The sequence below is a fragment of the Scyliorhinus torazame genome, chromosome 10, assembly GCF_047496885.1.
Source record: "Scyliorhinus torazame isolate Kashiwa2021f chromosome 10, sScyTor2.1, whole genome shotgun sequence".
NCBI lineage: Eukaryota > Metazoa > Chordata > Chondrichthyes > Carcharhiniformes > Scyliorhinidae > Scyliorhinus > Scyliorhinus torazame.
The window spans coordinates 152,812,740-152,840,599 of NC_092716.1; the positions used below are offsets into that span (position 1 = coordinate 152,812,740).

Sequence of the window (27,860 nt, forward strand, 5' to 3'; positions counted from 1 at the left end):
GGGTTTAGAGAACCCCAAAGTGTATCATGGAGTTCACCTGCCCACAACTTTTAATAGATTGTGGTATGGGGAGCACACGGCCCACTCTACAGGTGTGGTACAGCAGAAATGGGAAAGTATTTTTTAAAGCAAAACAATGTTTATTCTATGAACTCAAGTTAACCTTTTTAAAACATATAGTGAACATCTTAGCAACCATTAATTCAAATACAACCCCCAAAGAATACAACACTAAGTAATTCTGAAGCTTTCCTTTTAACATCCATAAGACTTAAAAAATATTTAAACAGAAGCACATCAGGTTAAAGTCACTCCTGAGAACAGTTGTTAGTTTTGAATCACCAAAGGATCGATTTACAGTCTTTAGATTACAGAGAGAGAGACTAATACACATTCTGGCTGTGACTGCAGCTATCCAGCTCTGAAAACGAAACTAAAACACACCCTGCAGCAAACAGCCTGAAACAAAAGTAAAAAGCTGACAGAAAGCCCAGCTCCACCCACACTCTGACATCACTGATAAACACCCATTTCTTCAAGGTACATTTCTTAAACACCCATTTCTTAAAGGTACTCTCACATGACAACCCTCCAGTACTGCCTCAAATTCCTCCCATTCTGCTTCACCCTCTTCCAGGTCTGCTTCACCCTCCTCCCGTTTTGCTTCACCCTCCTCCTGTTCTCCTTTACCCTCCTCCTATTCGGCTTTACCCTCCTCCCGTTCTGCCTCAAAATCCTTCCGACCTGTCCCAAACTCCGCCTGTTCTGTCTCACACTCCTCCCCGTCTCCTCACAGTGATGCTGACCCGCTTCACTCTCCTCCCAGTCTCTTCACAGTGATGCTGACGTGCTTCACTCTCCTCCCAGTCTCTTCACAGTGATGCTGACGTGCTTCACTCTCCTCCCGGTCTCTTCACAGTGATGCTGACATGCTTCACTCTCCTCCCAGTCTCTTCACAGTGATGCTGACGTGCTTCACTCTCCTCCCAGTCTCTTCACAGTGATGCTGACGTGCTTCACTCTCCTCCCGGTCTCTTCACAGTGATGCTGACATGCTTCACTCTCCTCCCGGTCTCTTCACAGTGATGCTGACGTGTTTCACTCTCCTCCCGGTCTCTTCACAGTGATGCTGACGTGCTTCACTCTCCTCCCAGTCTCTTCACAGTGATGCTGACCTGCTTCACTCTCCTCCCGGTCTCTTCACAGTGATGCTGACCTGCTTCACTCTCCTCCCGGTCTCTTCACAGTGATGCTGACGTGCTTCACTCTCCTCCCGGTCTCTTCACAGTGATGCTGACGTGCTTCACTCTCCTCCCAGTCTCTTCACAGTGATGCTGTCCTGCTTCACTCTCCTCCCAGTCTCTTCACAGTGATGCTGACGTGCTTCACTCTCCTCCCAGTCTCTTCACAGTGATGCTGTCCTGCTTCACTCTCCTCCCAGTCTCTTCACAGTGATGCTGACGTGCTTCACTCTCCTCCCGGTCTGCTTCATAGTGATGCTGACCAGCTTCATTCTCCTCCCAGTCTCCTCAAAGTGATGCTGACCTGCTTCACTCTCCTCCCAGTCTCTTCACAGAATGCTGATGTGCTTCACTCTCCACCCGGTCTGCTTCAAAGTGATGCTGACCAGCTTCATTCTCCTCCCAGTCTCCTCAAAGTGATGCTGACCTGCTTTACTGTCCTTCCTGTCTCTTCACAGTGATGCTGATCTGCACAATCAAAGACCCCTCCCATCCGGCTTACTCATTCTTCCATCGGGCAGGAGATACAAAAGTCTGAGAACACACATGAACAGATTCAAAGACAGCTTCTTTCCCACTGTTACCAGACTCCTAAACGACCCTCTTATGAGCTGACCTGATTAATACTACACTCCTGTATGCTTCACCCGATGCTGGTTTCTATGTATTTACATTGTGTACCTTGTGTTGCCCTATTATGTATTTTTATTTATTTTTATTTTCATGTACTTAATGATCTGTTTGAGCTGCTCACAGAAAAACACTTTTCACTGTACCTCGAAACGTGTAACAATAAACAAATCCATCCATCCCGGTCTGCTTTACTGTGATTCTGACCTGCTTCTCTCTCCTCTCAGTGTCTTCATAGTGATCGTGACCTGCTTCACACACCTCCCGGTCTGTTTCACAGTGGTCCTGAGCTGCTTCACTCTCCTCTCAGTCTCTTCATAGTGATCCTTACCTGCTTCACTCTCCTCCGGGTCTGCTTCACAGTGATGCTGACCTACTTCACACTCCTCCTGGTCTCTTCACAGTCATGCTGACCTGCTTCACACTCCTCCTGGTCTCTTCACAGTGATCCTGAGCTGCTTCACTCTCCTCTCGGTCTGCTTCACAGTGATGCTGACCGGCCTATTCTCCTCCTAGTCTCTTCACACTGATCCTGATCTGCTTCACACTCCTCCCGGTCTCTTCACAGTCATGCTGACCTGCTTCACACTCCTCCTGGTCTCTTCACAGTGATCCTGAGCTGCTTCACTCTCCTCTCGGTCTGCTTCACAGTGATGCTGACCGGCCTATTCTCCTCCTAGTCTCTTCACACTGATCCTGATCTGCTTCACTCTCCTCCCGGTCTCTTCCCCCTGATGCTGCCATGCTTCACACTCCTCCCAGTCTGCTTCACAGTGATCCTGATCTGCTTCACTATCCTCCTGGTCCCTTCACAGCGATCCTGAGCTGCTTCACACTCCTCTCAGTCTCTTCACAGTGATGCTGCCCTGCTTCACACTCCTCCCGGTCTGCTTCACAGTGATCCTGACCTGCTGCACACTCCTCCTGGTCTCTTCACAGTGATGCTGAGCTGCTTCACACTCCTCTCAGTCTCTTCACAGTGATGCTGCCCTGCTTCACACTCCTCCCGGTCTGCTTCACAGTGATCCTGACCTGCTGCACACTCCTCCTGGTCTCTTCACAGTGATGCTGAGCTGCTTCACTCTCCTCTCAGTCTCTTCACTGTGATCCTGTCCTGCTTCACACTTCTCCTGGTTATTATGTGTATTAATTGCTGATGAATATACTGTCAGCTCCAATCCAGACAGCAGCACGTGTTATTTTAATGTGTGTTTCTTTGAGCAAAGTATTTCCTGCATTTGTTTGGATCGATTCTGTATGTGAATGATCGCAAGCTATCCAAAGATTTAACATCAGTCTGTCCATCTCCTAATCCGGAGAAATGTTGATGAAACCTAACACTTAAGGACAAAGTAACTCAGTGTTCATTGTGGTGTAAATATTTTTCACAGAAATCTTTACAGTTAACTCAGAATGTTCCTGTAGCTAAAGTCCCAGAAACAGAGAGTATATTTGCAAGCCACTTGCTGCACATGATGTGAGAGCATTTGAAAGATAAAGAATTCTCTGGTAAACATCCGCTGATGACTACTTTGTTGTCGGGTTGCAATTACTGAGATTTTCGAGATTCATGAGATGTCCCAACATTTTGGCAGAATGACGAGCTCTTAATTGGAAATCCACAATCCTGGGACATTTCCATTTGGTCATGAGAGCCGGACTGGCGCCAAGTCCGGATCGGAATGTCATTGGCCTGCGATAGTAGTGCTTTTGTTCTGGTTGGAGCTGCTATGTGTTCATTAAGACTGCGGAAAGCAAGCCTTGTTTATCACAGAGAGACTTCCAAGGGAAGCAACTTTGCCTCGTTGATACAGACCGAAGTGATATCATTTAGCTCAAGGGACACACAGAACAAGTCTTTCCGCAGAGAGGCAGTTGCTATTTCGGAGCTCGAGAAGTAGCTGGAATCACTGCAGGTTACATGCTGCAGAGTTCAAGAGGTTATAAAGTGGGTGACAACCCCCCCAGCTTAGGACGAGGGAAGCTCTTCGGAGACTGTGGCACTCTCAAACTAATTTTCAGCGCTGAATACTGAGGAGGCTGGCAAAACCTCAGCGAGGTGCAGCCTAGTGCAAGTCCCCGACACCGTGACGCAAATGACTGCACAGGGCAAAGTGTAGACATGCGGTGAACATCGGCGAATCAATAGTCAGGGCGATAAACATGCATTTCTGTAACCGCTGACATGGGTTTTGCATGGTGTGTCAGGTTAAAGTACATCACTATTCGCATGCAAACACTTTACAGAAATAAAAAAATAAAATAATCCTTTTATTGTCACAAGTAGACTTACATTAACACTGCAATGAAGTTACTGTGTAAAGCCCCTAGTCACCACATTCCGGCACCTGTTCGGGTACACAGAGAGAGAATTCAGAATTCTCAGCCGGTACGGGAATTGAACCCACGCTGCTGGCCTTGTTCTGCATTACAAACCAGCTGTCTAGCCCACTGAGCTAAACCAGCCCTCTAGGAATGGGAACAACCAGAAGTCATGGTTCATGTTGCGGCGTTGTAGGGGGGGGGGTGCATGCGAGGCCAACCTTTATTTAAATGTATTCGTTCATGGGATGTGGGTGTCGCTGACCAGGTCAGCATTTGTTACCCATTCCTAATTGCCCTTGAGGTGAGTGGCTTGCCTCACTATTTCAGATGAGGCGGCACGGTAGCACAGTGGCTAGCACTGTTGCTTCACAGCACCAGGGACCCGGGTAAGATTCCTGACTTGGGTCACTGTCTGTGCGGAGTCTGCATGTTCTTCCCGTGTCTGCATGGTTTTCCTCTGATGCTCCAGTTTCCTCCAAAAAGTCCTGAAAGACGTGCTTCTTAGGTGAATTGGACATTCTGAATTCTCCCTCAGTGTACCCGAACAGGCACCGTAGTGTGGCAACTCGGGAATTTTCACAGAAACTTCATTGCAATGTTAATGTAAGCCGACTTGTGAAAATAAAGACTATTATTATTATGGCTATGGGTCTGGAATACATGTAGGCTAGACCAGGTAAGGACAGCAGATTTCCTTCCTCAAAGGGCATTTGTGAACCAGATGGGTTTTTACGACAATCAACAATGTGTAAATGTCCTGAGTGCTAAATAAGTTGGTGAGCTGCAGGCACAAGTAACCACATGGGAATAAAACATGGTGGCAGTAACAGATATATAGCTCAAACAAGGGCAAGTTGGACACTTAATATTCTTGGCTAAAATGCATGAGGAAAGATAGGGCAGAATAAAAATGGAGGAATGGGTGACAGTATTGATCATAGACACTTACAGCATGAGAAAGGGATGACGTACTTGAGGATTCAAAGACCATATCTATTTAAATATAGTTCAGGTTCAATAGAGGAGCTTTTACACTGCTGGGTATATACCGTAAGCCATCAAATCATAGAATAATTTTCCAGCCCTGGCAACATCCTCATAATTCTCCTCTGTACCCTCTCCAGTACAATTACATCCTTTCTGTAATGCGGTGACCAAAATTGTGCATAGTACTTCAGTTGTGGCCTAACTAAGGTTCTCTACAGTTCCAGCATAACCTCCCTGCTCTTACATTCTATATGAGAATGAGACAGAGAGGCACATCTGCAGATAAATTGGTAGAAAGCTGAAATAATTTTTGAGCAGTGATAATGGAGGATTTCACTTATTTGAATGTAGACTTCAAAAACTTTGTATAAGGCAATGAGGGGTGGCATTCCTGAAATGTGTAGAAGAGAACTATTTTGATCAGTGTTGTTTGCAGTCCAGCAAGGAAGGAAGCAACACTGAATCTAGTTTGGGGGAATGAAATGGAGCAAATGTAGCATATTTCAGTGTGAGAGCGTTTGGGAAATAGTGATCACAGTATCATTAGGTATAGAGTAGTGATGAAAAGGACAAAGAAAAATCAAAAGGGAGAGTATTTAAGTGGAGGAAGGCTAATTGCAGTGAGGTAGAAAGGAACCTGGTCTAGGTGAATTAGAGTCTAAGATTGGTAGATAGAATCAGAATGCAAGGTCATCAAGGAGAAAGTGACCGGATGCAAATTTAACACACACTCATGATGGGGAAAGGAACGACATCCGAAGCTAGAGCTCCCTGGATGATTTAAGATTTAAAGGTTAAAATGAAAGAAATAAGGAGGCTTCTGGTAATTGTCAAGTTCACAGTTCAGTGGAAAACCAAGCTGAATATTTGAAGTACAAGGCAAGAAGGCAAAAGGGAATAAGAAGGGCAATGAGACAGAATGTGATTACTGAGTAACCTCACTGGGAGCGCAAATGTCTTTTATAGACATATGAATGGTAAATAAAGGTCATCAAAGGAAAGGTGGGGCCAATTAGAGACCAAAAGTGAGATCCTGTAGAGGCAGAGGGCATGGCTGAAGTACCAAGTGTGTACTTAATAAAGAAGAGAATACGGGCAGTGCAACGTAACGATTCTATTCATAAAACTGTTTTATGTAAGAACAGTAGCATACTTCAAACGGAATTCACCTTCTGTAGATATGTGCATATTTGGTTGTAAACAAAACCATATTAACATCTTCTCTCTTTTTCACTGTCTTTCAATATATTTAAAGGAGAATTTTCCAATGTAAACACAAACCTTTCTTCAACAATGAACCTCCCAGAAAGAAATGACAAAAACTTGCATTTACATAGCACCCTCGGATACTGTAAAACGTCTCAAGGTGTTTAACAGCAATCAGCCTTGGCCTACTGAGAATGTTAACATTGTTCTGCTTATTATCTTTATTAAGAGGTGTCATAATATACATCAGTATATTATGGTGCAGACACACACACACACTGATGGACATGCAGTGGGACCAATCAGCATACACACCGCAGCCAATCACCAGTGAGAGCACACGCACTATAATGACAGGGGACAGGAGAGTTCCTGCTCATTTTAGTAGCAGCCAGCTCGGAGCACAGAGCTCACAGCCTGCAACACAGACATTCACCATGTGCTGAGTGCATCACCTGGTTAGGACTAGGCAAGGGTCAACAGTTAAACCTGGTCTTGCATTTACCCACAGTTCAAGTATGTTAATATAGTTAACCTTATAATAAAATAGGGTTGCACCACTTCCGGTGTTGGTGACCTGTTTGTGATCCAGAACACCCAACACATCAAGAGGCAGGAAATCGCCAATGAAAACGGAGATGGAACCAACCAGAGAGCATTGCAGCTTTTGAAAAACAGAATCAGAAAAAAGCAATTGGTCTCTAATTGACCCCAGAATGTGCCTAACATCAATTAGCCTCTAATTGACCACACTTATCTATTCACCAGCATTCAAAGCTGTGACCCCAAAGAGCCAGACCAATTATATACAGATGTAACTCAACAACAGAGAAATATATTGAGCGCCACATAGTATGATGGTCCAGTCCTTAATAAAAGTATATTCCAATTTCCTGTGAGCTGTGGCATGAATAGACTCTGTGATACCATCTGTAATAATAGTCATTCACCAGACTGAAAAGTAATGTGACTTGTTCCCTTCTTATTTTAAACAGGGCAGCAGATTGCAGTGTAAATAAAACCAGAAGTTTAGGTCAGGACAGCTTTCAATTTCTCTGTGCTATCATTTTAGTGCTGCCAAATTATAGTGTGCCGTAACCATTTGTCTCATGTATGGCAGGGGTACTCCAGATTCTCTGGCTCTTGGGATTGTTCAATAATAGCCCTACCTTTCCTTTTTGTAGAGGACAGCCTGGATGGAGATCGAGATTACATCACATCTGATGTCCGCTTCCCATACTACCCGAGTGTCATCTTCGCCATCATAGGCAGCTCGGTTGTCTTCATCCTGTTGGTGGCGCTGCTTGCCATGATGCTGCACCACCACCGCAAGCGGAACAACCTGATTGGGCATGTCACGCCACCCCTGCATCGCCTGCAGCACCCGCTGCTCCTGTCACGGCTCGTCATCCTGGACCGCACCCCCCACCACTGTAGCGTCACGTACAACACCAGCAATGGCATTCAGTTCACATCCAACTCCATGTACCACCAACCACTGGCAATGGAGGAAGTGCCACCCTCATATTCTGAAGCTGTGCTAGAACAGAGGTATGAAGCTACTTATCTCAACAAAACCACTTGCAATTAACACTTTGTTATTTGATTCTTAAAGAAAGCTGCTACTGACTGCAGGGCGTGTTACCGCCGAGAGCTGAAGTGGTTTCTGAAATATTAGCCACATAATATTGTTTAGTAAATTGCTTTGTGTAAAAGCAGTCTGCTTGATTGACATCCCATCCATCACCTAAAGTATTCTCTCCCTCCACCATCGATGCACAGCAGTTGCAGTGCGTGTGTATCTCCAGGACCCACTGTAGCAACTCACCCAGGCTTTTTCAACAAAATCTCCCAAACCCATGACCTCCACCTGCTGGTAGACCGTGGCAGTGAGTGCATGAGAGCACCACCATCCCTGCCTGAGTATAAATGACCACTCTTTCATGATTCCTGTGTCAAAACGCTGGAACTCCCACCCAACTCACAGCACCCACACCACACAAAGACATAGGAGCAGAATTAGGCCACTCGGCCATTGAGTCTGCTCCGCCATTCAATCATGGCTGATATTTTTTTCATTCCCATTCTCCTGCCTTCTACCCATAACCCCTGATCCCCTTATTAATCAAGAACCTATCTATCTCTGTCTTAAAGACACTCAGTGATTTGGCCTCCACAGCCTTCTGCGACAAATAGTTCCACAGATTCAGCACCCTCTGGCTGAAGAAATACCTCCTCATCTGTTTTAACGGATCGTCCTTTTAGTCTGAGATTGTGTGCTCTGGTTCTAGTATTTCCTACAAGTGGAAACATCCGCTCCACGTCCACTCTATCAGGACCTCACAGTCTCCTGTAAGTTTTAATAAGATCCCCCTTCATCCTTCTAAACTCCCAACAAGTACAGGCCCAGAGTCCTCAACCTTTCCTCATATGACAAGCTCTCCATTCCAGGGACATTCTTATGAACCTTCTCTGGACACATTCCTATCGTTTCTTAAATATGGGGCCCAAAACTGCTCACAATACTCCAAATGGTGGCTGACTAGAGCCTTATACAGCCTCAGAAGTACATCCCTGCTCTTGTATTCTAGCCCTCTTGACATGAATGCTAACACTGCATTTACCTTCCTAACTGCTGACTGAACCTGCACGTTAACATTAAGAGAATCTTGAAGAAGGACATTCAAATCCCTTCTTGCTTCTGATTTCCTAATAATTTTCCCATTTAGAAAATAGTCTATGCCTCCATTCCTCCTTCCAAAGTGCATAACCTCACACTTTTCCACATTGTATTCCATCTGCCACTTCTTTGCTCTCTCTCCTAGTCTGTCCAAGTCCTTCTGCAGCCCCCTGCTTCCTCAATAATAGCTATCCCTCTACATACCTTTGTATCATCTGCAAACTTAGCAACAGTACCTTCATCCAGATCATTTATGTATATTGTGAAAAGTTGTGATCCCAGCGCAGACCCCTGAGGCACACCACTAGTCATTGGCTGCCATCCTGAAAAAGACCCCTTTATCCACACTCTCTGCCTTCTGCCAGTCAGCCAATTCTCTATCCATGCCAGGATCTTACCATTAACACCATGGGCTCTTAACTTATTTAACAGTCTCCAATGCTGCACCTTGTCAAAGGCCTTCTGAAATCTAAATAAATCTTTTATCTAACTTCCTTGGTACCTCCTCAGAGAACGCTAACAGATTTGTCAGACATGACCGCCCCCTGACGAAGCCGTGCTGACTCAGTCCTATTTTATCATGCACTTCCAAGTACTTCGCAAACTCATCTTCAATAATGGACTCTAAAATCGTGCCAATGACCAATGTCAGGCTAACCGGCCTATAATTTCCCATCTTCTGCCTCTCCCTTCTTAAACAGCGGTGTTGCATTAGCCACTCTCCAGCCCTTTGGGACCCTCCCTGCCTGTCAGTGATTCCTGAAAGATTATCACCAATGCCTCCACATTCTCCTCAGCTATCTCTTTTAGAACCCTGGGGTGTAGTCCATCTGGCCCAGGTGATCTATCCACCTTCAGACCTTTCAGTTTCCCCAGAACCTTCTCCTTAGTGATGGCCACTACACTCACCTGTGCTCCATGATTCTCCTGGAGCTCTGGCATCCCACGTGTGTCTTCCACCATGAAGACTGATGCCAAGTAATTACTCAGTTCCTCTACCATTTCTTTGTTTCCTATTATTACTTCTCCAGCCACATTTTCCAGTGGTCCAATGCCTATTTTTGCCTCTCTCTTACCTTTTATATATTGAAAAGAACTCTTCCTATTTTCTTTTATATTTCTAGCTAGCTTACACTCATGTTTCATCTTTTCCCCCCTTGGTTTTTTAGTTGTCCTCTGCTCACTTTTAAAGGATTCCCAATCCTCTGGCTACCCACTAATCCTCACCACTTTGTATGCTTTTTCTTTTGCTTTTATGCTGTCCTTGACTTCCCTCGTCAGGCCATGGATGTCTCCCAAAATCTCCTGCCATTGCTGTTCCACTGTCTTCCCTGCTGGGCTCCCTTTCCAATCAACTCTGGCCAGCTCCTCCCTCATGTCTTTGTAGTTACCCTTATTTAATTGTAATACCGTTACATCTGATTCCAGCTTCTCCCTCTTCAAACTGCAGGGTAAATTCTATCATATTGTGGTCACTGCTCCCTAAGGGTTTCTTCACCCTCAGTTCCCTAATCAATTCTGCCTCATTGCACATCACCAAATCCAGAATTGCCTTTTCCCTAGTCGGCTCTGTCGCAAGCTCCTTCAAAAAATCATCTCTTAGACATTCCACAAATTCCTTTTCTTGGGATCCACTACCAACCTGATTTTCCCATCCACCTGCATATTGAAGTCCCCCATGATTATTGTAATATTGTCTTTTTATATGTCTTTTCTAACTCCTGATTTATTTTCTGCCCCTCGTCCTGACTACTTCTGTACAGAACTCCCATCAGGGTCTTTTTACCTTTGCGAATCGTCAACTCTACCCACACAGATTCTATGCCTTCTGATCCTATATCGCTCCTTACTTTCGATTTAACTTCATTCCTTACTGACAATGCAACCCCGCCCCCTTTGGCCCATCTGCTTGTCCTTTCGATAGGACACAAATCCTTGGAAATTTAGATCCCAGCCCTGATCCCGTTGCAGCCACGTCTCTGTGATGCCCACAATATCGTACCGGCCAATTTCAATGTGTGCAACAAGCTCATTTACCTTGTTCAGTATACTGCGCGCATAGAGGACAGTGGTCAAGGCAGCTGGCCACCACCTTCTTAAGGATTCCTGGGGATGAGAAATAAACGCTCATCCCGTGAATGAATAAATATAAATACGGGGTCATTGTGGTGTCCTTTGTTGAATTATGTTTTGAGATTAAATGAAAGGGGATCATCGAGTGGGTAATTTATGGGCAGATCCTGAAATCTTCTCATTGAATTGTGTTTAGGGGGTGGCTGCCTGGGACTGCAATGACATCAAACGAAGCAGGAATTTATTGGCAAACTGTCCAGCAGAATTTGATCATGAATCTTTGGTGCTACATGTGTTCATGAAAGATTATTCAAATTTCACCCTGACTTCATATCTGGGAGGAAGTCCCACCCGAGAGACCTAACAGCCAATCAAAAGAACAAAGAACAATACGGCGCAGGAACAGGCCTTTCGGCCCTCCAAGCCTGTACCGGTCATGATACCACCCTTGGCCAAAACCTTCAGCACTTTCTGGTGCCGTATCACACTGTACCCATCCTATTCATGTATTTGTCGAGATGCCTTTTGAACGCCGTTAATGTATCTGCTTCCACAAACTCCTCAGGCAGCGTATTCCAGGCACTCACCACCCTCTTGTGTAAAAGACCTGCCTCACATATCTCCTCTAAACTTTGTCCCACGGACCTTCAACCTATGCCCCCTGGTGACTGACCCCTCCATCCTGGGAAAGAGTGCCTGCTCATCCACTCTATCTATGCCCCTCATAATCTTGTAGACCTCTATCAGGTCACCCTTCAAACTCCGTTGTTCTAATGGAAACAGTCCGAGTCTATTCAGCCTCTCCGCATAGCTAACACCCTCCAGACCAGGCAACACCCTGGTAAACCTACTCTGCACCCTCTCCAAAGCCTCCACATCCTTGTGGCGACTAGAATTGTGCACGATATTCCAAGTGCGGCCTTACAAAAGTTCCATACAACTGTAGTATGACTTGCCAGTTTTAAACTCAATGCCCCGTCTAATGAAAAGTCTTACAACACCAGATTAAAGTCCAACAGGTTTGTTTCAAATCACTAGTTTTCGGACCTTGAGACAATTCACACCTCTTTAAACTGGGATTACTCCTCTCTCTGGATCTGTAAACATGATGTGGAGATGCCGGCGTTGGGCTGGGGTGAGCACAGTACGAAGTCTTACAACACCAGGTTAAAGTCCAACAGGTTTGTTTCGATGTCACTAGCTTTCGGAGCGCTGCTCCTTCCTCAGGTGAATGAAGAGGTCTGTTCCAGAAACACATATATAGACAAATTCAAAGATGCCAAACAATGCTAGGAATGCGAGCATTAGCAGGTGATTAAATCTTTACAGATCCAGAGATGGGGTAACCCCAGGTTAAAGAGGTGTGAATTGTCTCAAGCCAGGACAGTTGGTAGGATTTCGCAGGCCAGATGGTGGGGGATGAATGTAATGTGACATGAATCCCAGGTCCCGGTTGAGGCCGCACTCATGTGTGCGGAACTTGGCTATAAGTTTCTGCTCGGCGATTCTGCGTTGTCGCGGGTCCTGAAGGCCGCCTTGGAGAACGCTTACCCGGAGATCAAGGCTGAATGCCCTTGACTGCTGAAGTGTTCCCCGACTGGAAGGGAACATTCCTGCCTGGTGATTGTTGCGCGATGTCCGTTCATTCGTTGTCGCAGCGTCTGCATGGTCTCGCCAATGTACCACGCTTCGGGACATCCTTTCCTGCAGCGTATGAGGTAGACAACGTTGGCCGAGTCGCACGAGTATGTACCGCGTACCTGGTGGGTGGTGTTCTCACGTGTAATAGTGGGGTTGAAAGATGCCCTCGTACGAATGGGATATGGCACTCGACTCATCGATCGACAGTTCCAACGCGCCACAGCGAAAAACCGGACCGACCTCCTCAGAAGACAAACATGGGACACAACCGACAGAATACCCTTCGTCGTCCAGTACTTCCCCGGAGCGGCGAAACTACGTCATCTTCTTCACAGCCTTCAACACGTCATTGATGACGATGAACATCTTGCCAAGATCATCCCCACACCCCCACTACTTGCCTTCAAACAACCGCGCAACCTCAAACAAACCATTGTTTGCAGCAAACTACCCAGTCTTCAGAACAGTGACCACGACACCACACAACCCTGTCATGGTAATCTCTGCAAGACGTGCCAGATCATCGACATGGATACCACTATTACACGTGAGAACACCACCCACGAGGTACGCGGTACATACTCGTGCGACTCGGCCAACGTTGTCTACCTCATACGCTGCAGGAAAGGATGTCCCGAAGCGTGGTACATTGGCAAGACCATGCAGACGCTGCGACAACGAATGAACGGACATCGCGCAACAATCACCAGGCAGGAATGTTCCCTTCCAGTCGGGGAACACTTCAGCAGTCAAGGGCATTCAGCCTCTGATCTCCGTGTAAGCGTTCTCCAAGGCGGCCTTCAGGACCCGCGACAACGCAGAATCGCCGAGCAGAAACTTATAGCCAAGTTCCGCACACATGAGTGCGGCCTCAACCGGGACCTGGGATTCATGTCACATTACATTCATCCCCCACCATCTGGCCTGCGAAATCCTACCAACTGTCCTGGCTTGAGACAATTCACACCTCTTTAACCTGGGGTTACCCCATTTCTGGATCTGTAAAGATTTAATCACCTGCTAATGCTCGCATTCCTAGCATTGTTTGGCATCTTTGAATTTGTCTATATATGTGTTTCTGGAACAGACCTCTTCATTCGCCTGAGGAAGGAGCAGCGCTCCGAAAGCTAGTGACATCGAAACAAACCTGTTGGACTTTAACCTGGTGTTGTAAGACTTCGTACTGGACCTGTAAAGACTTAATTACCTGCAAATGCTCGCATTCAAAGTATCGTCTTGCATCTTTGACTTTGTCTATATATATGTTTCTGGAACTTACCTCTTCATTCACCTGAGGAAGGAGCAGTGCTCCGAAAGCTAGTGATTTGAAACAAACCTGTTGGACTTTAACCTGGTGTTGTAAGACTTCGTACTGTGCTCACCCCAGTCCAATGCCGGCATCTTCACATCCCGTCCAATGAAGGCAAGCATTCCATATGCTTTCTTGACCCACTTGTTTTGCCATTTTCAAAGATCTGTGGACCTTTACGCCCAGATCTCTCTGACTTTCTATATTCCTAAGAGTTTTGTCATTTACTGTATATTTCCCCTCTTACGTTAGAGCTACCAAAATGCATTACCGCACATTTATCCAGACTAAAGTCCATTTGCTATTTCTCTGTCCAAGTCTCCAACCTATCTATGTCCCGCTGCATCCTCTGACAATCCTCAACACTATCTGCCGCTCGACCAACCTTGGTGTCATCCACGAACTTACTAATCAGATCAGACAGCAGGGCCATGATTGAGCGGTGGCCGCTGCTGGGACTACAGGCAATAAAAAGTGAGAGGAACCCCCTGTAAAAGAGGTACTCACCCGCCCCCCCCCCCCCCCACCCACTCTCTTGTCCACCAAAAATCGTGCAGTGAATGCTTCCAGGTTACCCACCTTGCCTCTGCCTTCCCCTGCTGTATGTAAAATGGTGGCAGAGCAGAATGAGGTCCATTAAGAGGCCTTTAATTGGCCACTTAAAGGCCTCGGGGAGCCTAAGGGCAGGTGCGCCATAACATGGGAGACAGGTTGGGATTGGGCGACGTTCCCACCCCCGCTTTATTTTAGGAGTACCTCCACCTTCAATTACGGGAGGGATGAGGAAGGCATAAAAGCCAGCACAATGTTTCAGGTTGAGATCTTTCATCCAAAAAGGCAAAAGTTGGCGATGTTACAGATATTATACAAGTGCAGAGGCAAGGAAAGGAGGGAGGGTGAAAGGGCCAATGGTAGGACACTGATAGGATGGAGGGCAGGAGAGATTAAATGACAAGAGGGATGATGGTGCAAGGCAAAAGGGGGACAGTAATGGGGGCAACTAAAATGACAAAAGATGTTTCGGGCAGTTTAAACAGGAAAAGCAAAATCATCACCAACTGTCGAAAAGAAAGTGGGAGCAGTGGGAATGATTGAAATTGAACTCAGTGTTGAGTGCAGAAAGCTGTAAAGTGTCTAACTGAGAGACTAGGTGCTGCTCCTTGTGTTTTATGACAGGAGACTGAGGGAAACGAGGTCAGAGTGGGAGCAGTGTGGATGGTACATGCAAAATGGGTGTTGCTATTGCTTGATCTGCACAACTGTTGTCATGAAGGAAATGCATCTCTATATCTGTCAGTTATTCTGAATATGGAGTGGGGGAGGGGAGTGTAAATTTCCTTTGAGGTTATCCCACTCAGCCATAATTTAAGAGAATAAGCGCACAAACCTGGATTATGCGGAGGTTATATATTTTTATTATTTTACGGAATGTGGGTGTCACCAACTAGGCCGCTTTTATTGCCCATCCCCAGTTGCCCTTGAGAGGGAGGTGGTGAGTTGCATTCTTGAGCCGCTGCAGTCCGTGTGGTGTAGGTATGCCCACTGTGCTGTTAGGAAGGGAGTTCCAGGATTTTCACCCAGTGACAGTAAGGAACGGCGATATATTTCCAAGTCAGGGTGGTGAGTGTCTTGGAGGAGAACCTCCAAGTGGTGGTGTTTCAATGTACCTGCTACCCTTGATCTTCGAGATGGTAGCGGTCATGGGATGGAAGGGGTTTTCGAAGGAGCCTTGGTGAGTTCCGGCGGTGCATCTTGTAGATGGTACACACAGCTGCCACTGTTAGTTGGTGGTGTAGGGTTTAAATGTTTGTGGATGGGGTGCCCAATCAAGTGGGCTGCTTTTTCCTAGATGGTGTAAAGCTTCTTGAGTGTTGTTGGAGCTACACTCATCCAAGCAAGTGGAGAGTATTCCATTACACTCCTGGTTTGTACCTTGTAGATGGTGAACAGACTTTGGGGAGTCAGGAGATGAGTTCCTCACTGTAGGATTCTTAACCTCTGACCAGCTCTGGTAGCCACAGTATTTATATGGCTGGTTCAGTTCAGTTTCTGGTCAATGGTAACCGCCAGGATGTTGGTCATGCGTATGGCAGAGAGCCAGAGAAACTTGGAGGAAATTCAGTCTCTAGTCACCCCGCTTCGCCACCTGAAGCTTTTCTTTTAGCAGGTGTGGCACAAAGATCAGTGGGGCGCTCAGAGAGATAAGTGGTATCGGTGTTGAATATAAATCAGGAGCTCAAGTTAACATGAATGTTGTTTCATGCTGCCCTAGAAACTGTTCACTGGCTAGTCTGGAACGCCATGAAGCACTTATTGAAAATCCCCAGAGTTTCCATCAGTCTCAAACGTCTTCATTGATGGTCTGCGTGTTTCCATACTCAGTTTCTTCTTTCTACCAACAGACCACCATGGTTCGACCTACCCCCTCCGCCATACCTCTCAGACACAGAGACCCCCAGCCACCCCGAGCTGCCCCCTTATCGCTCCAGGGCAGGAAGCACCTTGAGCTCTGAACATCCCAGCAGCCTACAGGAGAGTGCCGAAATGAGAGACTGCCTACTCAACACCAGACTGGGGGAGGGACTGTGAGCAAAGCCGCAGCGATGAAGTGTTCTTGCACTAACTATTATTTAAGGAGCTTTCATTGAAGGATTTAAACTCGAAGCAAAGAAGATTTCACACAATTTAATCTTGTTGACTTGTTTCGTCTTTTCATCGCAAAGACACAACCTTGGCAACCAGCTGTGTGATCCTGAGTAACAAAATCCAGTTGTTTTACTGACTGACGTTTGACCCTGGAGGCTTGCTATTTGTCAGCAACGGCCAATAAATTGTCTTCAGTCTTGGGTGGCCAGCTGGGACCAGCTTGCAGCCTTCGCTGTGGGGTAGCCTGGAGACGGAACTGTAAATCTAAAACAGTAACTGCAAGAATGTGAAGTTTGGAAATGCATGATTTTTGACAGGTCCCTGGTAGAAAGAGCTTCAAATGACATGTCCGAACATAATGGAAATGAACAGAGTTCTGCTGATTTTATGAATGTGTTGCTTCGTCTAACTGTAGATCCTACATTTCAGAATCTGAAAGTCTGTACATTCTGGCCCTTCTGCTCTTGGTATTCAAATAGAACAGAGTTACCGTTTATCATGTGAGGCAGCGGTTTCTTTGGACCGTGATTCTCTTACGTTTCTTTCTTCCCCCTTCCTTCCCCCTTCCTCAAGCAGATGCATGGTCAGCCGCACCCAAGCAGTTCCCCTGAATGTAGCGTGTCCTGGAACAGCGTACACTGGAGTCACCTCAGAATTCACAATCTGGAACTCACATGGTGTCGTGGAAATAATGGTGTAACTCACTTACCTCATCATTTCCCTGCTTTTGTGTGCCAGGAAACAAACTCAAAGCCTAAGGTGCGCCTTTTCCACAGCGCACATCTCCAGGAAACTCAGGGCCAACTATCATTTTAACCGAAGATCAGAAAGATGGAAGAATGCATTCCAGAGGTTCATTTTGCAGCAAAGCCTCACTGCCCCACATCTGGGTGTCAGTGCAATAGCTGTTTCCGAAAATGAGACAAAAGTGCACAGCGACATAACTGAGGAAAGTCCAGTGCTGGAGTTGCTTTTTCACTGTTGCCATTTATGATGTTGGAAATGCCAAAGTTCACTCTGATCTTTAGAATAGAGATGAACTTTAAGGTACAGTTTTCAAACAAAGGCCGTCATCTCTGCCTGTGGAATGTCATTTAATTAAAGTTAAACAACATCACTTGTAACAACTGAAAGTGTTTCAGGTTTCACACACTCGGACACATGTGGCAACATCATGAAGGCTGATGACAAAAAATACACCAGCTGTTCCAAAGCCAAGAAATTCGCATCCGATAAATTAGCATCTTTCTGAGCTCTGACAGACTTGCTCTGTGTTTCAAACAGGTATAGTTTGTGTTCTGAGGTTCTCTTCCCCTTACCGAAACGTTGGTGCTACCCAATTATGTGGATCTGGTTTTTATAACTGTCCAGATCATTGCAGTGAGCTTACCGCAGTGTTTAACCATATTATTTTGGCTCTTATGGTATTAAGGGTGATCCCCTTTCACTGGTCAAACAGTACGGTAGACGCATTTACCCATGTCAAAAGCATCTTTACTATTTCACTGACCTGAAGGAAATGATTCCCTACACTGTTTATCTTCAAAACCATCGCACCTTTGCCAACTAAATCATTCATAACATAGGTACACCTGCAACTCAAAAAAGGTAAACAACAGCAATTCATCAAAGATAAGTTCCATTGTACGAAAGGCCCACAGTTAGATCAAGTTCCACTGTACCAAGCTTCTCTCCAAGACATAAAGCCCTCTTGTGCCACACCCACCTCACTTTGCAATGTAGTGCAGAAAACTCTTAGTGTTACACGGACTCCCACAATCCCTATTTTATAGAATAGCTCTGTGTAAAGCCCTACTGCATTTTGTAGAGTTCTGCCAAAGCAAAACCTCTCCTCTGGACCAATATTGCACTATACTAAGCCACATTCCATTTCATATCATTTTACAGTATTAAGCCCCCCTATTTGTATCACATTACATTGCCCTAATCTCTCTCTCTCACGATATAGAATTCCACAGCAATAGGTCTTATCCGAGTCACAGAATTCTTACAGTGCTGAAGGAGGCCCATCGTGTTAGTCGCGGCACTCTGAATGTGCAATTTACTTAGTGCCATTCTCTCACCTTATCTCGTAACCCTGCATGTTATTCCCTTTCAAAAACAGTCTTTTGAATGCCTCGATTGAACATGTCTCCAACCACACTCTCAGACAGTGCATTCTGGTGTGAATAAGTTTTCTCTCACATCACTTTTGCTTCTTTTGCAAATTACCTTAAATCTGTGCCATCTCATTTTCCACCCTTTCACGATCTCCCTATCTCCTCTCCAGACCCCTCATGATTTTGATTAGCTCTATGAAATATCTCTGACAGACCCGACATCTCCAGTCTGCCTTCATAACTGAGATTTCTCATCCCAGGAACCATTCTCATGAACCTTTTATGCACCCTCTCCAATACTTTCACATCTTTCACAAAGTGACGTGCCCAGAACTGGATGCAGTACTCCAGCTGAAGCCAAACTGGTGTATTTTTTAAAAATATATTTTTATTCAAGGCATTTTCACATTTACAAAAAAAAATCAGAACAACAAAGCAATTCAATAAACAAGCAACAATCACATCCCACCTGCTTCCCTGATGCCAACCCCTTCTCACATCCCGCGTTTCCCATTTTAGCCCCCTTAACCCCCCCCCCCCCCCTGCCCCCGCTTGCTGACCCCTCAAACCTTCTTAAAGAAATCAATAAACTGCTTCTACCTCCGGGTGAACCCCTCTGCCGACCCCCTCAAACTGACCTTCTCCAGCCTCGGGGATTCCGCCAGGTCACTCACACTTCCTTTGGCATTTCCACAGCTTTCGACGGCTCCGAGTCCCGTCACCCAACCAAAATCCGTTTCCGGGCTGTCAGGGGGGCGAATTCCACAACATCGGCCTCTCTCACCCCATGGACTCACGGTAGCACCGTGCTTAGCACAGTTGCTTCACAGCTCCAGGGTCCCAGGTTCGATTCCCGGCTTGGGCCACTGTCTGTGCGGAGTCTGCACGTTCTCCCTGTGTCTGCGTGGGTTTCCTCCGGGGGCTCCGGTTTCCTCCCACAGTCCAAAGGTGTGCAGATAGGTGGATTGACCATGCTAAATTGCCCTTAGTGTCCAAAAAGGTTAGGTGGGGTTACTGGGTTACGGGGATAGGGTGGAAGTGTGGACTTACGTGGGGTGCTCTTTCCAAGGGTCAGAGCAGACACGATGGCCGAATGGCCTCCGTCTGTACTGTAAATTCTATGATTCTATGACTCCCGGGTCTTCCGACATCCCAGATGTCACAACCTCTGGACCCAGAACCACCTTCACACCCAGCACCTCGGACATCACGTCCGAAAACCCCTGTCTCAGACACGGCCAGAGCATGTGGACGTGATTCGTGGGGCCCACCCACACCTATGCCCCAGCCCCTCAAAGAACCTGCTCACCTTCGCCAAAGAGCTGGTTTTTAAAGCAGACCAAGGCAGGCCAGCAGCACGGTTCAATTCCCGTACCAGCCTCCCCGAATAGGCGCCGGAAAGTGGCGACTAGGGGCTTTTCACAGTAACTTCATTTGAAGCCTACTTGTGACAATAAGCGATTTTCATTTCATTAATTTCATATGAGCCTTACGCACTACCTTAAACTGGATGAGGCTTAACCTCGCACATGACAAGGACGCGTTCCCTCTCCGCAAGGCCTCCCCCCACATCTCGGACCCCACCTCCCCTCCCAGCTCCTCCTACCATTACGCTAATATCCCCCACAGGGCTCCCTCCCATTCCATCAATCCTCATAGACATCCAACACTTTCCCCTCTCGTTCAACAGCACCTTGTTCTTCAACCCCAGGGGCGGCAGCCCAGGAAAGGATGGCACTTCGCTTCTTACAAAGTCACGAACCTACAGGTACCTAAAGCCATTCCCCCTGGGCAACTCATACACTTCCTCCAGCCCTACGAATTTGCCCCCAATAAACAGATCGCCAAAGCGCTCAATCCCTGCCTGTCTCCAGCCCCTAAATCTTGCATCCAGCCCCGTTGGTGCAAACCTATGGTTATTACAGATTGGCGTCCACACTGATGCACCCTCCAGCCACAGACGCTGCCTCCACTGCCCCCACACCCTTTGGGCCGACACCACCACTGGGCTCGCGGAGTACCTTGCTGGTGAAATGGTAAAAGCGGCAACAACAAAGCCCTCAATCACGTACCCCTGCACGGTGCTGCGTCTCCCGGCCCCACGGCGCATTTCCTTACCATAGCAATGTTCGTCACCCAATAATAGTTCACATGTTTGGCAATGCCAGCCCCTCAACCACATTGGGGCCCCCAGTCCGTGAACCCATCCCTCCTCCACTTTGGAAACTCTAACCCATCCAGGAACCGCCACATCCCCTCCACTCCGGTTGGGGGCTCCGACTCATTGAGCCGACTATAAAATGCCTCGAACACCCCATTCATCCCCTCCGGGTCCAACACCACCTTACCCTTATCAGTCCTAACTCTACCGATCTCACTCGCCGCCTCTTGCTTTCTCAACTGATGGGCCAACATCCTACTTGCCTTTTCCCCATACTCATATATTGCCCCTTTGGCCCACCACAGCTGCCCTGCCGCTTTCCCCTTAGAAACTAGCCCAAACTCCATCTGGAGCCTCTGCCTCTCCTTCAACAACCGTGCCTCCGAATATAACCTGTCCATCCTCAGAATCTCATCCACTATTCTTGCCCTCTCCTCCGCTCAGTTTTCTCCCTATGCACACAAATTGATATGAACTGCCCCCTGACTACAGCCTTGAGTACCTTCCACAGCCTGGTGGCTGTGACCTCCCCCGTGTCGTTCCGCTCCACGTAGCCCCGAATGGCAGCCCGCACCCTCTCACACATCTCATCAGCCAGCAACCCTACATCCAGCTTCCACTGCGGGTGCTGGGCCACCGCCCCCCCCCCTCAACCCCGGATCACCCGCAGATCCACCCAGTGAGGCGCATGGTCGGAAAGCACAATCGCTGAATACTCCGAGTTGGCCAGCAATGCCTTGTCCAACATAAAAAAGTCAATCCAGAAGTACACCCGGTGCACATGGGAGAAATATGAAAATTCTTTCGCCCTCGGCCTCTCAAGCCTCCACAGGTCCAACCCCCCATGCACTCTATAAACCCGCTCAGCTCCTTCGTTACTGCCAACACCCTCAACAACTTGGATTCGACCAATCCAAGCTCGGATCTATGACCGTGTTAAAATCCCGCCCCCACCATAATCACCCGATGCGAGCCCAAGTCCAGACTCTTCCCTAACTCCCACCTCATAAAGTCCACATCATCCCAAATCGGAGCATAAACGTTCACCAAAACCACCGGCATCCCCTCCAACTTCCCACTCACTATCACACATCTTCCCCCCGGATCAGCCGCAATACTTCCTACCTCGAACACAACTCACTTATTAACCAACACCGCCACCCGCCCCTTGTCTTTACATCCAGTCCCAAATGAAACAGCTGCCCCTCCCATCCGTTTCTCAACCTCGTCTGGTCCCCCAGCTTCAGGTGCGTCTCCTGCAAGAAAGCCACATCCACCTTCAAACTCCTCAGATGCGTGAACACACGCGACTGTTTAACCGGCCCATTCAACCCCCTCATGTTCCATGTGACCAGCCTGGTTGGGGGGCTCCCTGCCCCTTCCCCTGCCGATCAGCCCTATCCATTCCTGGGCCAGCCCCCCGGCACGTGTCACACGACCCCCCAGGTCCGTCCTCAGATGTCCACTGTCATTGATCCCTTTCCAACTGTACCACTCCCATGTCAGCAGCACTCACCCTCCCCACCCTCAAACAAAGAACTAACTCCATCCCTCCCCCTCCTCGCCTTCCTTTTGGCAATCCTCCGCTTCACTCCCGTTAACTAGCCTGTTGGTGGTCCCAGCCCAAGGCCTCCAACCACCCTTCCTCTCTCTCCAGTTCCCCTCCGCCCGACCAACCCAACCGTCAAACCCCGAAAGAGTAACAAAAGGCACACTCACCATCATTACACCCCTGTGAGAACATGCCCCAGAAAACCCACACCAAACACTTTAAAAAGCAGACAAAACTCCTCCAAAGTTCAATGTCCTCACACTCCTCCAAGTCTTGGCGTGTCGAAATAAAGCTCTCACTTCCAGAAAGTCACCCACAAGCGGGCCGGTAAAACTTCACCCCCTTTTCAAAGAGGACAGCCTTAATCCAATTAAATCTGGCCCTCCTCTTCGGCAGTTCCGCACCCAGGTCCTGTACACCCGCAGCTCGCTCCCTTCCCAGGTACATTTCCTGCCTCACCCCCCGAAGAATCTTCTCCTTGTCCAGAAAGCTGTGCAACTGCACCACCATCACCCTTGGCAGTTCGCCCATCTGCGGCATCTTCCTTACCGCCCTGTGCGCTCGGTTCACCTCCAGGGGTTGATCAAAGGCCCCCTCCCCCATCAATTTCTGCAGCATCCTCACCACATACACCGCGATCTCCGCACCTTCAATGCTTTCAGGCAACCTGCTAATCCTTAAGTTTTGCCTCCTGGAACGATTCTCCAGATCCTCCACCTTCTCCCTCAGCCTTTTCTGGCTTTCCCGCATCACTCCCACCTTCGCCACCAACAAGGCCAACTGCTCCTCATGCTCCCCCACTACCTCCTCCACTTTCTGGATCGCCAGTCCCTGGGACTCCAGCCTCTGCTCCATTCATTCAATCCCAGATCTCAGTGATTCTACCACCTTGGCTACATCTTCCAGGGCCTCTTCCCTCTTATTATTCAGGAACTCAACCAACCACTCTGTTGACCACTGGGCAGGCAGTGTCCTCCACCATCTTTTCCTGTGGCACACAACAAAGACTCTCCTGCTCCAGCTGCTCTTTCTTTCTTGCACCACTCCTTGTCTGTGAATCTATCCACCAGCCACACCAGAGGTGCAAAACTTTCCCCAGGAACTTCTGTACCTTTTGCCCTCAAATACTTTGTCCTTTGGGCAGGGAAAAGACCGAACGAAATCCGCCTTGAGCAGGAACCACCAAATGTGCGACCACTCACTCCATGGCCGCCACTGGAGGTCGCCAAACTGGTGTCTCATACAAGTTCAGCAAAAGCTCTCTCAACCTGTCCTGCCACCTTCAATGGCTTATGCACATATAAACCTGGATCCCTCTCCTCCACCCCTTTTAGAATTGTACACATTTTTTAATACTGTGTTTTCACGCTCTCCTGCCATAAGGAACTTAAAATACTAATAATTTTCATTGCCACAAATAGGTTTACATTAACACTGCAATGAAGTTACTGTGAAAGGCCCCTAGTCGCCACATTCCGGCGCCTGTTCGGGTACACAGAGGGAGAATTCAGAATATCCAATTCACCGAACAGCACGTCTTTTGGGACTTGTGGGTGGAAACCGGAGCCCTTGGAGGGACTCCACGCAGACACAGGGAGAACATGCAGACTCCGCACAGGCAGTAACCCAAGCCGGGAATTGAACTTGGGACCCTGGAGCTGTGAGGCAACAGTGCTAACCACTGTGCTTCATCTGCCACTCACTCATCCACCTGTTCCACCTGTCAAAGTCCTTCTGAAGTTCTACACTATCCTCCTCACAGTTATGTACAGTATTCCACCTAAGCTCTTCATTCTATAGAATTCAATTGTACAAACCGGCCTCATTCACCACCATTGTCTCCAATTTCATTGTGTATCCAACTCCTATCGTGTAGAATTTTCTTGGACACCCACCTGCTTGTATTGAATTTGCTTATATACCCAGTTTTTGTATATAACTCCCTTATATAACCACCGCTTAGTGCACAGAATTTCCCTGTAGACCGACTTCCATTTTGTAGAATGATAGAATTTACAATGCAGAAAGAGGCCATTCAGCCCATCGAGTCTGCACCGACCCTTGGAAAGAACACCCTACTTAAGCCCACACATCCACCCTATCTCTGTAAACCAGTAACCTTCTTGGACACTAAGGGCAATTTATCATGGCCAATCCACCTAATCAGCACATCTTTGGACTGTGGGAGGAAACCGGAGCACACGGAGGAAATCCACGCAGACACGGGGAGAACGTGCAGACTCCGCACAGACAGTGACCCAAGCCGGGAATTGATCCTGGGACCCTGGCGCTGTGCTAACTACTGTGCTACTGTGCCTCCCAATCTTTGTTCATACCCCAGCCGGCATACAGAATTCCCCTAAGTGCCGACATTCTATGATATAGAATTTCCCGACACATCCAACTCACAATGTATGGAAATCAGGTGGAATTTTCCATTTCTTGCACAGTGCCAACAGAGGTGAGAGAACAGGCATGTAGCTCGCTGGCTACACAGCCAGCATTTCTCACCACATTGTGCAACACTCTATGAAGAAAGAATCTGCAGGCGCCGCTCACACCATAACGCAGGCATGTCACACGCCGAAACGCAGGCATGGCACACACCAAAACGCTGGCGTGGCCCATGCCATAATGCAGGCCTGGCACACGCCAAAAACGCTGGCATGGAGCGGCCAAAGAAAGCTGGCAACGCCGGAAATCCCAAGAATGCACATTAAAAAGAGAACACCAATCTCCGATAAGAACCAAAAACGTCCTTTCTACACCCCCCCCCCCCCGCACTCACAGACACAGAGACCCCCCTAACCGGGGATAAGGGAACCCCCCAACCCAGGTTATGGGAACACTGTCCCCAATGCACAAGAGGATAAGGGGAACACCACCTCCAGTGGAGAAATGCAGAGAGGCCCGCCTTGGCACTGAACACTGGCATTAACCCTGCTACTGCCCACAGCACCCTGGCACTGCCCTCTGGCACACCCACGAAAAAAGGGAAGCACCCCGCACCTCAGAGGGGCCCCAGGGGCAGGTACTTCCCTCCCCGAAGGATATTCTGACCTGTGCACCCATGTTAAATTATTAAAATGAGGCATACATTTGCCGCAGAAACCTCATTATGTCACCGGCGAGGGGCAAGGAAAAAGAGACTGAGAGATATCGCCGGTGAGTTTTGCATTTCCTACCTCTCCCAAAATCACGGCAACCTTTTACACACACATGCCCTTGTACTGAATTACAATATAAAAGGTAGTTTAGCTCAGTACAAAAACAAATTCCACTTACATCAACTCCCATTATATTGATAAATACAATTATGTAACAAACCCCACCTCATTGTAAACAACCCCACTGTACCAAACCCCATCCCACTGTCAACAATCCCACTATACCAAACTCCGTCCCATTGTAAACAATCCCACTGTACCAAACCCCATCCCATTGTAAACAATCCCACTGTACCAAACCCCATCCCATTGTAAACAATCCCACTGTACCAAACCCCATCCCATTGTAAACAATCCCACTGTACCAAACCCCATCCCATTGTAAACAATCCTACTGTACCGAACCCCATCCCATTGTAAACAATCCCACTGTACCAAACCCCATCCCATTGTAAACAATCCCACTGTACCAAACCCCATACCATTGTAAACAATCCCACTGTACCAAACCCCATCCCAAAATAAACAATCCCACTGTACCAAACCCCATCCCATTGTAAACAATCCCACTGTACCAAACCCCATCCCATTGTAAACAATCCCACTGTACCAAACTCCATCCCATTGTAAACAATCCCACTGTACCAACCCCCATCCCATTGGGTGGAATCTTAGAGCTGGAACAAACAGAGTTATTATCTCTGTGTTGTTACGTGCCTCATGCTAGCAAGACGAGGAATAGGGAGAGAGAACAGTTGAACACGTGTACTACAGTAATGGTGCACGAGGGAGGGATTCAGATACCTGGATAATTGGGGCTCATTCTGGGGTAGGTGGGACCTCGACAAACGGGATGGTCTACACTTGAACCAGAGGGGTACCAATATCCTGGGGCGGGTGAAATTTGCTAATGCTCTTCGGGAGGGTTTAAACTAATTCAGCAGGGGGGTGGGAACCTGAATTGTAGCTCCAGTGTGCAGGAGGTTGAGAGTAGTGAGGTCATGAGTAAGGTTTCAAGGTCGCAGGAGTGTACCGGCAGGCAGGAAGGTGGTTTGAAGTGTGTGTACTTCAATGCCAGGAGCATCCGGAATAAGGTGGGTGAACATGCAGCATGGGTTGATGGCTGAGACTTCGAATTTGTGGCCATTTCGGAGACATGGATAGAGCAGGGACAGGAATGGTTGTTGCAGGTTCCGGCATTTAGATGTTTCAGTAAGCTCAGGAAAGGTGGTAAAAGAGGGGGAGGTGTGGCGTTGTTAGTCAAGGATAGTATTACGGTGGCAGTAAGGACGCCTGATGAGGACTCGTCTACTGAGGTAGTATGGGCTGAGGTTAGAAACAGGAAAGGAGACGTCACCCTGTTGGGAGTTTTCTATAGGCCTCCAGAAAGTTCCAGAGACGTAGAGGAAAGGATTGCAAAGATGATTCTGGATAGGTGCGAAAATAACAGGGTAGTTGTTATGGGGGACTTTAACTTTCCAAATATTGACTGGAAACGCTATAGTTCGAGTACTTTAGATGGGTCAGTTTTTTGTCCAATGTGTGCCGGAGGGTTTCCTGACACAGTATGTTGATGGACCAACAAGAGGCGAGGCCACATTGGATTTGGTACTGGGTAATGAACCAGGCCAGGTGTTAGATTTGGAGGTAGGTGAGCACTTTGGTGATAGTGACCACAATTCGGTTACGTTTACTTTAGCATTGGAAAGTGTCATGTGAGAGTACTTTTAAGACATGGATGTTTAAGCAATGTACCTTTAAGAAAACAGTGATGTCAGAGAGTGGGTGGGGCTGAGGTCAGGTCAGCCATTTTGCAGTTTAGTTTTGCTGGTTTTTAGTTTCAGTATTGAAAAGAGCTGGGTGTGTGTCTGTGTTTTGCAGTGAGCTGGATCTCTCCCATAAAAGACCATCTCTGGATCATTTGAGTGATTTAAAGTAAAGCCTTTAACCTGATGTGATTTTGTTTAAAGGTGCTAAGTCCCTTGGGAGTTTGAAGGAACATTTTAAGGAAGTATTTACGATTACAATATTTTCTGAGTTATCTTTGAAGTAAGGGGTGTTAAGAGATCCAATGCTTATTTAAGATGTTCAGTTGAGTTCATGGAATAAACAGTGTTTTGTG

General features: G+C 47.4%; 1 protein-coding gene across 4 annotated transcripts in view; it reads left to right on the forward strand.

Moving 5' to 3' along the window:
* ldlrad3 (low density lipoprotein receptor class A domain containing 3) overlaps positions 1–27,860 on the forward strand; it is a 277,367-nt gene that overhangs the window by 233,998 nt on the left and 15,509 nt on the right. For 3 of the 4 annotated variants that reach the window (XM_072518827.1, XM_072518828.1, XM_072518829.1), the window contains one exon: positions 7,574–7,940. In XM_072518827.1, coding sequence (XP_072374928.1) covers positions 7,574–7,940 — 367 coding nt within the window. Of the gene's footprint in view, positions 1–7,573; positions 7,941–16,494; positions 17,233–27,860 lie in introns of those variants that run through there. The other variant, XM_072518830.1, reaches the window with a different exon arrangement.